The sequence below is a fragment of the Colius striatus genome, chromosome 7 (genome assembly GCF_028858725.1).
Source record: "Colius striatus isolate bColStr4 chromosome 7, bColStr4.1.hap1, whole genome shotgun sequence".
Taxonomy (NCBI): domain Eukaryota; kingdom Metazoa; phylum Chordata; class Aves; order Coliiformes; family Coliidae; genus Colius; species Colius striatus.
The window spans coordinates 5,514,818-5,529,509 of NC_084765.1; the positions used below are offsets into that span (position 1 = coordinate 5,514,818).

At 37.7% G+C, this 14,692-nt stretch overlaps 1 protein-coding gene across 7 annotated transcripts in view; it reads left to right on the forward strand.

Moving 5' to 3' along the window:
- ANO3 (anoctamin 3) overlaps positions 1 to 14,692 on the forward strand; it is a 180,414-nt gene that overhangs the window by 48,750 nt on the left and 116,972 nt on the right. For 2 of the 7 annotated variants that reach the window (XM_061999074.1, XM_061999075.1), the window contains exon 1: positions 9,733 to 9,816. The exons of 2 other annotated variants lie outside the window; for them this stretch is intronic. Coding sequence is in view for 1 of the 5 variants with exons in the window: in XM_061999072.1 (XP_061855056.1) it covers positions 9,771 to 9,816 (46 nt within the window). In the remaining 4 variants the exon portion in view is untranslated. Of the gene's footprint in view, positions 1 to 9,732; positions 9,817 to 14,692 lie in introns of those variants that run through there. 3 more of the 7 variants (XM_061999076.1, XM_061999073.1, XM_061999072.1) reach the window with 3 other exon arrangements.

Genomic DNA, 14,692 nt, shown 5'->3' on the forward strand with positions numbered 1-14,692 from the left:
ACGTTACTTCTGCAGCGGTAATAGTCAGGAGCAACACTGTCTTACAGAGCAGTACAAACCATTGAACACTACTGAACAGGCTGCTGAGATGTAGCACTTCCAGAGCACGTGAAATCAAAACATTATATACATGCAAGAAGTAGGTACGTACTGTTTTTCTTTTCTTTTTGTGGTGATCCTGGAAATAGAGCTGATGCCTAATGTTTCTTCATGCACTACCAAGTAAATACTTTTCAGCGATAAAATGCATGCAAATAAATTCAGAGATCAAAATTGCTAATGTCTTAGATGTGAAAGTTTTTTAAAAGCTTCTAATTTACAAGAATACAAGAGTAACTACTACTGATAACTTACTAAAATCAATAAAGCATTGCATAATTAATCAGTATAATTCTATGTTAAGACAATCATTAATATTTACATTGCAAAAACATTGCTGTTGCTAAAGATTTTGAATGGCCAGAATCCTGCCTAATACAAACAGAAAAAGTAGCCTCAGAAAGCTGTGTCTGTGCATGTATTATTATTAATTTACAGCCATCTTGTTAAGTAAAATCAATGCAATTCCATAGTGTGCAATTCCACTTTGAAAATAATCAACCTTTTTTCAGGTTTACAATCAAGTATTGAATAGCTATTAAAGTTATTTCACATGAAAATCTTTCAAAAATGGATTTGGAAATACAGAGTCCTAATCTGTCCTACCTGTCCTACCAATGTAAAAGAAAATAACCTGTCATACTTAAATTGAAGATGTTTTATATTCTGCTTCCAGCTTTCTGTTAATTCGGGCTTGCAAGGTAGCATAAATGAACATAGGTGGTGGGATGAAGCAAGATTGAAAACTTGGCCTGAGTTTAAAAAGATGATTCAGTTATTCAGTAGCTCTATTTATGTGTATTATTCTATCATTTGTGTTAAATGAAATAAAGATGGTTAAGAAAGCAACTTTGGGAAGAGGCATCCATTATGCCTGGTTCTCTTGGAGTCAGATGGAATTTGCAAGCCTCTGTTCCCCAGAGTAGGCCCTGGCAGCAAGATCGTCTCCTTATCAACCCCCAGGAGCTTGCAGGGTTGCATTTCCTACTTTTCAGCCTGTACAAAACTATATATATATATACACATGTAGATTGTATCTGTATTCCTTTATGTTGTCACTGCACAGTGAAAGGAAGCTCCATCATGTTTCTTGCATAGATGACTTACAAAGTGAGAGGTAGGGAGGTGAAACAAATTATTTGCTTACTAAAGAACATCAGGTTAAAAATGCTCTATGTCTTTCCATTTACTTTAAAAGCCAAAAGAAAAATGCCATGCTTCCAGGGAAAAAAAAACAAAACAAAACTCCTTTGCACTGATACTTGCACACTTTCACAACTTGCACAGTTTCCATTTAAATGAAGGGAAAAAAAGAGAAAGTTAAGCTAGAAATGTTCTCTGCAGAGAAAACCTTCCTTAGACTGTCTTAGCTTAGGAAATCATACCTAAAGATAAATGAAGCTGATTGTCTTTTATGTATTGTTTTGTGGACACATTTTTCCAATGTATGAAATCCTTGAAATGCAAAAGACTAAGGATACAAAAAGTAAAGAAACACAACACTGCCTGAAACTGAAAAGAAAAATGTAAATTGGAAAAGGAGAAGGAATAAAAAGAAAGCTGGTTTTTGGTTAAATTTGATTTACATTCTGATTTGCAGGTGCATCTGGTGAGTAGTCCATAAATCCCAGCATTCATACTCTTGTTTATTATTCTTTAACAGTATATATTGTGTGTTCCAAGAGATTTTTTTTTTTACAGCATTTGGCATGTTATTACCATTTGTCCAAGATACCACCAATGTACAAATATCCTGTCTCTTGGCTCATCTAAGAGACATAGAATAAATATATCTTCTGAGCAATGTTTTTACAGATTAATAGACTATCTGATTGTGCATAGGGACAAAGTGAAACCTAAATCTCTTCTGAAATAAATCCCTGACAACATTCCTAACTGATTGTATTCCAGTCCTTTTAGCTCATATGGAGCCTATGAGGGTGCCATTAAATCACTCGGGTGTTTGTAGACGTGGAAAGTGCTCCTCTTCTATCATCCACTTCCTGATGTCTAATTTTTCCTCAGCTGTCACATGCTGCTGCATTACTTAGACTTTCTGCATTGAAAATTCAACAAGATCATACAAAGACTGTGAAATGCTTGTTCTTCATGACTATTTCGAACAGAAATGCATAAGCTTTTCATTGTTTGAAATGTTCAGAGACATTGATAAATCATGACCAAATTAAAAGCAATTTGTGAGCACAAATATATTATGCTTGAAAATCTTATCCCACTTTTTCATTAGTCTTAGGTATTTTGAAAATCTACATGAATTAGTTATAGAACAAAACACTGTACTTTTTCTTGAAAACAAAATGAAAAAAAGCCCATTTTGTTTTAAGCCCTTATTATTTCAATTGGATGTGATGTTCAGGACACTGAGAGAAATCAATTTTATTAAAAACTGTCTGCAATATTACTATCATTTATCTTCTTATTGTGTAATAGTATAATTCTTCTCAGGTCAGAATACATGATCACTGGCCTGGATGTCACCATTCTGGGTTTCTCTGCAAAACATTGCCTATAGCACTGATGTTGGAAGGTATGAGCCTTGTTGGGAGTTCACCTAGGACAGCCAAGAGGGCAGCTTCTGTGGTGGTAAAATGCAGAAGTCTGTGGGATGGGATAACCTACCTCAGTATGTTTCTTCCAAAATGATGGGGAGGTGATTGATGTGTGTAAATACGTGTGTGGGCTTGCAGCTCACATGTTTGGCATCCATCCACTCTCACTTGCTGCTGTCAGAGAAAATACACTACATAGTTGTAGTGGAGAGTTGGAATGAGGACATATCACCCAGCATGGGGTTTTGCAGCCATGAAGGTGTCTAGTAATGCAAAAAGGAAATAAGGTCAAAGATGCACATGAATGTGATGCTGAAGAGAAATTTCTGTGAGAATGCTAACAGAAACACTGTTACGATTTCATTGATGCTGCTGCAATGAGGAAATAGCAGTCTTTGAAGAAATTGCTTTGGAAGATGGCAGGTTGGCCAACAAGGAGTGCAGGCACACTGTGGGAGAAATTTAAATGTAGCATATCTGAACTTTAGTGTTTCATACAAGTTGGAAAGGGAAAGTCTGATACTGCCATGCAGTGATGTTACATCACTGTGCTAGCTGCTGCCAATAGAATGTTCTAATATTTTTGTTGAACTATTTTGTTTGTATTACTGTAATCCTAGGACTTTCAGCTGTGTACTTGGACTTAGCTGTCCCGACTTTTGTAAAGAAATGCCTTTCCTGAATGAACTGTACCAATAATTTCATTCCTCCCTTATGTGAGGTAACATGTTCTGTTGGGTCAAGCTCACTTATTGCTGTCCATCTTGATATGCATGGAAATAGCTAAATGACATGCAGGTAGAGGTTTTATGTACAAAGTGGCTCATAAACCCTGCTCTTTCCTCCCCAGTTTCCTCTTGCTGCTCCTTTTAAGAGTTTGCAAGGTGTCTTTTCTTGGTGCTTTTTTAGGGGGAGGGACAGACAGATGGAGGAGGAGAGTAAAAAAAAAAGTACTTGGGAAGAAAAGCGGGTTTATGGCCAAAGAAATCGAAACAGTAATAACTAACAGGTTCTAAACAGATCTGGCTGGGAAGTAACGAAAGACTTGGCTGTCAGAAATGCACTAAGCAATAATAGAGTGTCAATCTCTAAGCCAAGCAGCAATAGTAAATTGAGAAACAAATGCCTAAATGATCACTTTATTTTTCTTTTACTATAAATTTAGACTGTACAGCTCAGGGCTATGTTAACATCTTGTTTCTAAAAATTTCTACTACTGTCAGTCCTAAGGCTCCTGTACTGAGAACATGGTACTGAGAAAAAGATGCACAGATTTGCAGAATAAGTCTATCAAATAGAAACATAAACTAGATGATAATTTCAGCACCTATAGTGACTTTTTTTTTAGTCTCTCTGAATTTCTTCTTCACTTGACAAAAGCAGCTAACCAAAAATAGAATTATAGTGCAGAAATTTGGTAGCTAGTAGTGCAGAGTTGGATAACAATGTTTCCTGCTGATTACTTTAGATAAAATGTGAAGTAAGAAAACTGAGAGGTATAATAGAAAAGAAAAATATGACATAGAAACATAGAATGGTATGGTTGGAAGGGACCTTTAGAGATCATCCAGTCCAACCCCTCTGAAGCAGCATGTTCACCTAGATCAGGTCACATAGGAACATGTCCGGGCAGGTCTTGAAGACTTCCAAGGAAGGAGACTTCACAAACCCTCTGGACATTATAGTTTGCCTACTTGGAAAATTTGGGTAAGTGTGTATATTGGATGCTGCTGTTATAATTCTGTTTTCCCTTTTCACTTGTTAACATCAGTGCTGTCGTTCTAATCTCTTTGTATTAATACAGAAGGATTTTTTTTAGCAAATTGGCATTTAAATTATGTGTATATCCACTTAAGGATTTCAGTGTTTACTGGGCATGCTAAATGCTAAACTCCAAATGCTAAATTCCAAAGTTCTAGTTTGGTATTTTGACCTAAATATTTTAGAATAAAATTGAGCTTCTTTGTTGAGGGAAATTAAATTTTCCAAAACATATGACCTCTAAGTACCTTTCTGCTTCAGGTGTCAGCTGGAGAAGTTAAGGCCAAAACTGGATAAGTACTTCTATTCAGGGAAGTGATTAGAATATAAACATGAATCTGTAAAACACAAGCTTAAAAAATGAGCATGCAATTACAGTGAGCTACAGAATTGAGGCCCAAACACTTTATATCAGTCATAAAACACCGTCAGTTCAATGGATACAAGAAAATTCTATCCAGCCAGAGAGAAAAGACCTCTTAAATTAGCATAGAAATAAAACATTAAAATATAGAAACCAGTGAAATCTCAAGAATTAGTGTCTTAGCAACACAATGTAAAATCTTTACAGAAATATTCACCTTTTAAATTCCTCTACAACACACTTTAGTGTGCTCCATAATCTTTCTAGACCTCCTCCATAGTGACTGACAGCTTTATTAGAGCTAATGAAGGGCCTCCTAATCACACTCATACCCATGGCAAAACTCCCATTGCTTTCAGTTAGATCAGAACAGTTGCAAACAATTTTACTGCAAATATTTGCATTACACATCTTTAAATAATACAGATCTGCCCTCCTTCAAAAAGATGGACTCAACAATTCTGTAAACATTATTTTTTAATACTATTTGAACATCTTTCAGAAACATTGATAGAAAATCAATAATTTTGGTTATTGCCGTAAGCATTTAGTACTCTCACTCAAATAGCATTTTAGACTAAGAAATCATCCTGATCTCCAAAATCTTCTTGCAAAGTGTTTATAAACTGTATTTGGCAAGAATTTTAGGAATTGGTATGTTTAAGAAGGGATATTTCATTTTGAATTTATATTATAGAACATTTAACATCATCTTGCTATTTTGTGCTTTGATGAGGTACAAAAGCATATATTCAACAAAATCCTTCATTATGGATATGAAAAAAAACCCATCACTTTGTAGTTTGTTTTAACAATGATTCAAAATTGTGTGTCTACCTCCTGGTTTGAACTAGTCTCGTTCCAACTCCCTTGCATTTACTTTTTATTAAATCCTCTATCATAAGCATTGAAGGCCATCCAAACCAGTCTCCTGCTCTGAAGCTTTACCATTACTGTTATCAAACTGGGTCAGACACAGCTTGGCCAAAGCAAATTTTGAAAATCTTCAAGGACAGATATTTCACTACTTTGTGGATTACCTGTTCTAATGGTATTGTGCATGGCTGTTGTCACTAACCAGATCATTTAGCCCTAAAAGAGTTTGTTACTATTGTCTTTGTAAGTAACTGTCAAGTAGTTGCAGACTGCTGGAACTCCATACTTTATTTTCCAGGTTAAATAAACACAGTTCCTTCAGCTTCACACAATTTATATACTGTAGAACCTTGAGCATCTTGGGTAGGCTTTTTATGGACCTTCTCCAGTTTTTCAATACCTTTCCTGAATTGAGAGGATGTGAAGCAGGAAAGCTAGACACAAAATTGCAGGTGCAGCTACAGTCATGCCAAGTAAGGGGGATTAACAGCCCTCTGATCTGCTGGCTACACTTCTATTTGTGATGCAAGTGCCCAGCTGGCTGGTATTCAAGCTGGTGTTTCCCATAACCTTCAGGTCCTTCTCATCAGAGCTGCTGTTCAGCCTGAATTGATGGATGGGGCTTTTTCAGGCGCAGAATTTTGCTGAGTACCTTTGGTTTTCTTTCTGGGAAATAGTTAACAGGTGGCTATAATTTACTTTATGGATGACTTTCTTAAGGAAATAGTTGGCATATGCCACTTATCACTGGATAATTAGGTTTTAATTTAAGGTTCTATTTCATATGACTTTCTGAAGTGCACTATGGAAGTATAAAATTTATTTTAAAGCATACCTCTCTCATAGCCTGTTTTATTAAAACAACTTTTTGACAGAAAGTAAATTTGGGGATTCAGTCTTCCTGTTCTTATGAGACAAAATTTTTACAGATCCCTGGTAGTACAGACATGCACAGAGCTACACATATTATTATGAAAGAAGACCAAAATAGCAAATCTTATTTTCTAATCTCTCCTCAAAAAGATTCTATCTCATGAAAAAGACACATCTGTCTCTCAGAGTTAATGTCAAGACTGAGTACCTCAAACCTGAGCAAGAACTCTCTAAGACACGTGGGTACATCAGCCTTAAGCTTTTGAGTCATGAATTTGGTCCTGTTGAATCACAGAGATATAAGATTTAAGTGCAGTTCTGTATGACCCTGATCATTTGACTAAGTCCAGAGTTTTGATGTATTTTATAAAAGGTTTATAAAATGATACAGAGAGATAATGTGAGACTTAGCTTAATATAACTAATGATTTCAGAAGACAGATTATTCATTAGAGTGAGAGATGATTTTTATTTTAATAAGCTTCAGGGCCAATGTAGCTTGTGCATGTAAAGCTTAAGAATATATGTTTCCTACATATCTTAGCCATCAACTAGTAACTGTTCAGTTATCTGCACTCTAAAAATAGTCTTAAACCATGCCAGTATCTCCTTATTTACCAAAGAATTATCTTTCCATATTCTCACATTATCATACTTTACAACTATCAAGTTTAGTCAATTGACAGTGTGAAGGATTTAATTTAAAACATCTCTGTTGAGACATGTTTTCTTCTCTTTGCAGACCTTACCTCCAGCTGTCATATCTGTAGTTTCATGTATACGTGCTACCTACTGCTAAAAATAGAGCCTTATTATTAAGAAACAAGTAGAAAAACAACTCATTTCTGTCCTTGGAATTTAATTCTTCTACTGGGTTTCTGAATGCTACTTTAGCCTGGCTTTCCCTCTCCATTGTTTCCAACAGTGTGTGAGAGGACCTCTTTAGGCTATAATTTTACTTACCAGCATCTTTTCTTTTCCTCTGCATTTTGTAGATTATTATCATAAGGGAGTAGATAGTGGTCCTCTTTTGTCTTCCTTTGGTAAGAAAGGGAGCATAACATATGCTGCTCTTCTATTTCACCTGCAAGTCAAAGGTGTCAGCCAAGTTCTCTCAGTGAAACAGTTTTGGTCTAGAGCCTTACAAAAGTTTAGACTACTGCTACACTTGCACAAGAACTACACTTGCTGTTTCCAGTATACACACAATTAACTATTAAGTTGTATTATACCTTTCTTTTTCTTCTGATGACTCTCAGTTGCTGGGTTTCAATTTGACTTTAATTTGACTCATCCATTCTAACGTCTACATTAAAGTTTTAAAATAAACAAGGGTAGGATTCTACCTCTTCTCTTAGCTTGATCCCAGTTTTACAGCTTTTGTTGATCAACAAGAGCCAGCCTGGCTGGTCTCCACATGCTTTATTCTGTCATGCAACATCTATAGTGCTGTCTCTCAGCAGGAAAGAGCTGTTGCCAGCAGTTTTCGTGAAATTGCAGGAGTAGAGAGGAATGCCTCATCTATTACCTTCAGTGTGCAGAAAGCTACTGGATAAAGACAAATGAGTAGGATAATGTCTTCACAGCACCACAACTTCTGCATCTTTTCCTAAACTAACTGACAACAAACCTTCTGCAAGTGTTCCAAACAAACTCAGAATTTGGTCAGCTATCCTGAGGAGGTAAGGTTATCTTTTTTTCCCTTATGGTAACACTTGAATGTGTAAGCTGCTCATTGTGTAAGAGCAATGTCTAGTACTCTGTAGAAAAATGTTTTACAGAATACTCCCTGGTTAGGACTCAATTTTAATTTTATCTAGCTACCTATAAGACCTCTTGTATGAATGAATTGGTTTATATATGGATGTTCAGTATGTTTTCACTGCAGGAAGAACATCCTTATACTAAAGAATGAAGTGTGTATCCACTGCAGTTGTTTAACTAAACTGATACAGACAATGTAGTGCACTTTATAGCACAGACTGGCCTGTAGTAAGAGGTGGCAATAATTTCATTTCTTAAGCAGATAGTATACAACAAATGCCAGTTAACAACGGGAAAGCTCTAGCTTTGCTTTTATTTTCAAGGGAAATCTCCAGCATATCTTCTAACACACAAATGGAGCCACAAACTTTGGACAAATTATACAGCTTTTGCCACTGGCATGCAGGTTACAATAGGTGATTAATAAACTTCTATTGAGTAAATAATGTGTGTATCCCTAATTAGAGGAGAAAGATACTGCTGGATGTAAGACGGAATATTAGACTGACTGAATTTAGGATGATCAGAAAACCAGATTATCGTGGTAGAAAAATTAAAATCAATGCATTCTACAGGAGTTGAATGATACTATTGTGAAACTTACCCAGAATCCAGAGAGAATAATATGAGCAGAGGGAAGCAGGGAAAGAAATTAAAGCCTTATGAATTTGAAACTTTCATCCTCTGTAATGAACCTCTTGGAATATACTGTAGCGAAAATGGAAATTATAACACAAACAGCACGGAAATGGGCCACAACAGGCTTTTGAATGTGCATTTTAGTGTCTTTTTGTAAAAAGCTGTCTCCAGAAAGTTCACCCTGTAAGTTTCATAACATATATTAAAAAAATAAATAAAGCTGTTGACACAACACAGGTTTTTGAGAACAGGGATGGAGGGTCTGAAACTTACAACGCTTTGATGTAAATATGTTACATGGTAATGTTAACGAGGTACGATTTATAGTTTAGCTTCCCAGATATCAGTTAGCATCCGATATCTTTTGAGGAGAGACATAGGTTAGAGGACGGCTCTAGGAATAATAAAACAGGCGCTACCGGGGGTCGAGACGTAGCTCGGCCTCAGCGGCGGGCACACCGGCTTCCCGCCCAAAGGATGGGCGCTGATCCCGTGTATCTGTGTATACGGGCGGTGCTGACCGAATCCCCCTTCCCTGGAGGGTGGGGGGAGCTGCCTGCTCCCACTCCGGCCCCCGCCACCTCCCACTACCGCCTCTCCCCGCCAGGCTGCTGCCGGCGTCATTCCCTCGGCCTCCGCTGCGCGGCGGGGCGGGCCGGGCGGCTAAGCCCGTTGCCAGAGCGACGGCGGCGCCGGGGCTGCGGGCCGGGGCGGGCTGAGCTGGGGCGGGGCGGGCCAGGCCGTGCCGCTGGGTTCCCGCCCCCCCCCGCTGCCACCTCCCCGCAGCCTGCGGGCTGGCAGCTGGCAGGCTGCCGTCCGCCAAGATGGTTCACCATTCAGGCTCCATCCAGTCCTTTAAGCAGCAGAAAGGTCAGTCGAAACTCTTCTGTCCCCTGGGTGGTCATCGAGGCGGCCCCGGCACTGCCGCCCGCTGTGCAGGTGCCCGAGGAGGGAGGGGACACCCGTCACCTCCAGCGGGTCCGCTGCCCCGCTATGGTTTCCGTGCGAGTAACGCTCGGGGGCTGCTGGGTGCATCGTGTGTGCATGCCTACACACGTTTCCTGTGTGGAGACTGACAGCCTGGGTTTGTGCTCCGGGGCTGCGTTGATGCTTTCGGGTATTTTACCGGTTTTCAAGTAATGAGGTTGCAGCGCCCGGGGAGGACCCTGGCGGCTTCTCACTTCAGCGCCCAGCGGGGCCGAGGGGCCCGGCTTGGTCCCCGACAGCCGCTCCCACGGCAGGAAAGTTTTTCTGCCTGAAAAACGGTTGGCTGAAGTTATCGGACAGGTGATTTTAGTGATGTCCACATACGTGATGTGGAGAGGTCATTCCCTCCTCGGAGTTTGCTGCTGTTGTTTCTGGCTTAGTTTCTACTTTCAGTCTTCCTATCATGCTATTTATCCGAGTACAGATCTTGAGAAGGAAGAACAGTTGTCGTGAGGGAGACTCTGGCGTTACAGTACACATACTACTTTGGTTTGACCCTTGTATCTGTTTGTAGTTTTCAGTTGCAAAACAACAGCTTTTGTGGTTAACAAATACAAAGGTAAATTTTCAGCTGTGATTGCTATTGCTGCAAAACCTTTATTGTGTTAGGGATAGAAAAGAGATTATTTCTACAATGAAGTGGGTTTTTTTTTGGAACTGGTATTTTACTATATTCCTTTCTCTCTAGTTTTACTCTCATAGATAAGATGAAACCAAGATTTATGTCATTATGAGCATCTCTTTGCTCTCTTCCTGTTGTTTCCATTGTTAACAAACTCTTTTTTTATACAGTCTGCTATAAAGTATGATTTTATATGGTATGCTTTATGCATAAATTATAGGTTCACTTATTGGATTTTACCTCATTCAACTTCTCATTGAATGGCTATTGGAGAATAAATCATTCAAAACACTTATTCCATTCTGGTAACTCCATAATAAATTTAGTTCTGTGCTGTAGTGCTTCTGCATTTAATATCGATCTTGTGTGCAGTAGTAAGTGGTGCTGTTTCAAATTGTAAAATGTCAAATGGCCAGGTTTAAAGTGAACTAGTAGGTATTAAACTGTGTTTTTTCGCCATTGTCATGGATGTTTCTAAAATCCACCTGAATAAGTTTGTGCTCAGTTTTTCCCAACCTACAGTTTTTAGGGATGGAGGAAGACAGTATGAAATCTTGTACTAAAGGATATAGAGAAATTGAGAAAACATAAACCTTTATCAAGAACTCATCCTCTAATCACTAAGTATTTAGATGAAGCTGAGACTCTGCTACTCCAAAGTTTGTAGGCACTAATCTCTCAGCAGCAGAGAGCATCGTATCACTTTGTGTACTTTGTTCAAGTCTGGTATTTTATCATTCGCCTACATTAAAGGTTTCAGTTACTGTCATTTCTATCTTACTGTGGCTGACATTTTGACTGAATGCACTATTTATTTTATAGCTGCTCACAAAACAGTGCCCTAAATTCTCATTTCTACAGCCAGTGATAATCCTCATGAAATGGCCAACTGCCCATCACAGCTGTGCCTTGTATGCTTCACTTGCATTAAGACCAAGTTTGATTTTTTTGGAGGAATTGAAAAACATAATTTTTTATGTGGCTTTTCAATCCTATAGGAAAGATATAAATCAACAAGCTAAAGTTCCTAAAGCCAAATAGAAATTAATTTTAACATTTTTTAGGAACAGAATCTGTACCTGTTTTGCAGGTGACAGAATATTCAAACTCCCTTGCTGAAGAGATGTAACTTTTAAGGTGGGAGATAGCACAGACTTGAGAGCATTCTGTTTCCTTACCTCCTCTGAGCACTTTGTTCTAGTTGAGAAAACAAGTAGTGACTTTGGTGTCAAAGTTGTTTTTACAAAGCTTGAATGAATAGGACTGAGTTCTCCTGTCTCTTGAGTGTCTTCAATAGGGAGGAGAAATGAGAAAAAAACCTGGATTACTGTCCCAGTGATTTGTCTCTGGTTAGAGTTTGGGTTGTTGGTTTGTTGGTTTTGATTTTTTCCTTTTGCCTTCTTGACAGAGTGAAGAGGTGTTCACAGTAGGAGGCTGCCTTTATAATGCACCTCCATGGTTTTGTCTTGCTCTTTTTTCAGATTGTGTATGCAGAGTAAAACCTTTAGTTTTCAAAGCTGCAGTAGAGCTCAACATAGTGTTATAAAAAGGCACTGAGAGTTTTGAAAAAAAAAATTCCCGTTCTTCTTCACCCCTACAATGTTTGTTCTTCTACTTACACATATACCTTTGGATAAGAAAAAGAACAGTGTCCTAGAGATAGACTAATCTGTCTCTGCACAGTAGTATGCTAGATCTGTTGAGCCATCTGTATAGTATTTTGTGGCTATTTTTAACCTCAGCCGTGGCAGAAACTGGTGGGTTTTCTTGTGAAATTATTTTCCTCAGTAATATTCTCAAAGACAAAAAAAATTATTATTAATTATATACTTTCTACCTCTTCAAAGGTGATGCAACCTAGGGGCTCTGAAGAATTATGTCAGAGGAAAAAGGAGCAAGTGTTTCTTATTTATTTTTTTCCCAGGTATCAATTAGAAAAGACAGACATTAACAAGCAGTTTTCCTAACACTGCTAAGTAATAAATAGTTATTCATAAAGGCAAAATAATAATAAGATATTGTTGATGATAACAACTTCACAGGTAATTGGTAGCTTAATAATTCCAAGGAATGACAGCTCATTAGGATTTGATATTTGATCTCAATCATAATTGAATAACAGTCTTTTAAACATGGGACGTAAAAGTATATGGTTGTCTTACAGTAGCCTTTGTGTTTTCTGTAAGGGGTACGTGACTGGTGCAAAGCAGTTGCTTGTTTTATTAGGTAGCTGTCTTGAAAAATATATCCTTTGTAAGGAAATGTAATCTAATTTGCAAGAGGTTCTTCTTTTAACAGATATTTGATGGTGAGTAGGTTTGAATGTTTCTGGTCTGACAAAAGGTAAAACCTGTGTTTGGAGTTCAAGGCAATTCTAATGTTTAAAAATTTGAATATATTAAACTTTAGTCCTAATATACGGACCGCAATTTACTGCATCCTCCTCTGGGTGCTTTTATTGATTATTGTTGTTCTTTTTAATAACCCTAACAAAGCTTTTTAATGAAGACTGGGAAAAAGAAAATATGTCTGTGCCTTGACATTGAGTTTCTTTTAAGCATAGTGTATGACTTTTGGGAACACAGCCTGCAGATTGAAATCCCGTGCTTTCCATGCTTCCTGATCAAGGTGTGTAACAGGACAGAGTCCAGCAACTTCATAGAATCATAGAATGGTAGGGGTTGGAAGGGACCTTTAGAGATCACCTAGTCCAACTCCCCTGCAGAAGCAGGTTCACCTAGATCAGGTCGCATACGAACATGTCCAGGAGGGTCTTGAAGACCTCCAAGGAAGGAGACTCCACAACCCCTCTGGGCAGCCTGTTCCACTGCTCCCTCACTATAAGAAATATTTTTTTTCTTATGTTTAAGTGGAACTTTTTGTGTTCCAGCTTCATCCCATTACTCCTTGTCCTGTTGCTAACTGTCTCACCCTCACAGTAAAAAACTTCAGTATGGTTCAGTATTATATCTTTGATGAGAGTGCTGATTTGGCTTCTCAAAGGACTTATCTTGAAGTTGCATGACTTTGGAATAAACGAAGTATTTCTAGAAAAGATGAATTCTCTGATATGAACTTATGATAGATATCAAATACTTTGTTTAATTTTATATATTTTCTATCTGAAGCTGTAGTGTGGTTTAGATGGATGGAAGTTTAAACTGAGAATCTCTAAAAAGCTACAGTCATTCTCTCTTCATGGAGAGAAGGTCATTAACTTGATTAATTGGTCTTTTTAAACCACTTAGAGCTACTTGAAGGACCACTGCTGTTAATGATTAGAGCTTTGTTGTTATTGTGGTTTTACTCTTAATTTTAAGATCTTAATGGCCTGTGTTCTTTATAAAACAACTTTTGAACTTAATTTGCATTTAACTTGTGAATTTAAATGAGAGTTCTTAAAGATCACATTTTTTACATTGCTCCAAAGTTTTCAGCATTCAGAAACTTGGACTTATAATTAAGATTCACATGGAGAATTCTCCAAGGATGTTTGATACTTCAGTGACACCAGTGGACCTGGTAATGGTAATAATCCAAAAAGACTGCTGAAAGTACTAGAGGATGCAATTCTGTCATACAATAATTGATGACAGATTATGACTCTCCGCTGTTGTTCTCCAGAGCAGGAAGGGCAGGTTTCCATGTCAGCCTGAGTAAAAGTATTTTTAGGGCTCAGCTCTTTGATTTGCACTCCAAGGAGCACTAACATGTACAGAAAATTTTAAAGCTATCCCATCTTGAGTCTGAAAGCTGAGAGCAGTGAAGCTATTAATATACTCACTTAAAATGATACTAAATTCAAGTAGTGTAATTTATAATGCTCTTTCAGGGCACTGAAAAGTAAGGCCCAGTTTTAATGAGGTTTACCTGGCTATGTTTTTTCTCTTCTTTTTGTTGCTGGGTATGGCTGCACAACTAAAGATGCATTTTGCTTTTTCAATGAAACACCATAGAAGGGCCCATAATATGACTTTTTATTTTGTCTGTTTTGGGTTGTAACTTAAACAAAATACAAAACTTCATTGAAAATAATCATTAAATACAATATATCAAATGTTATATTATGTAGGTGGATGAATCCTGTAGAAATAAATATTATGGGATTTTTTGTCCCAATGACTGAACATTTTACTT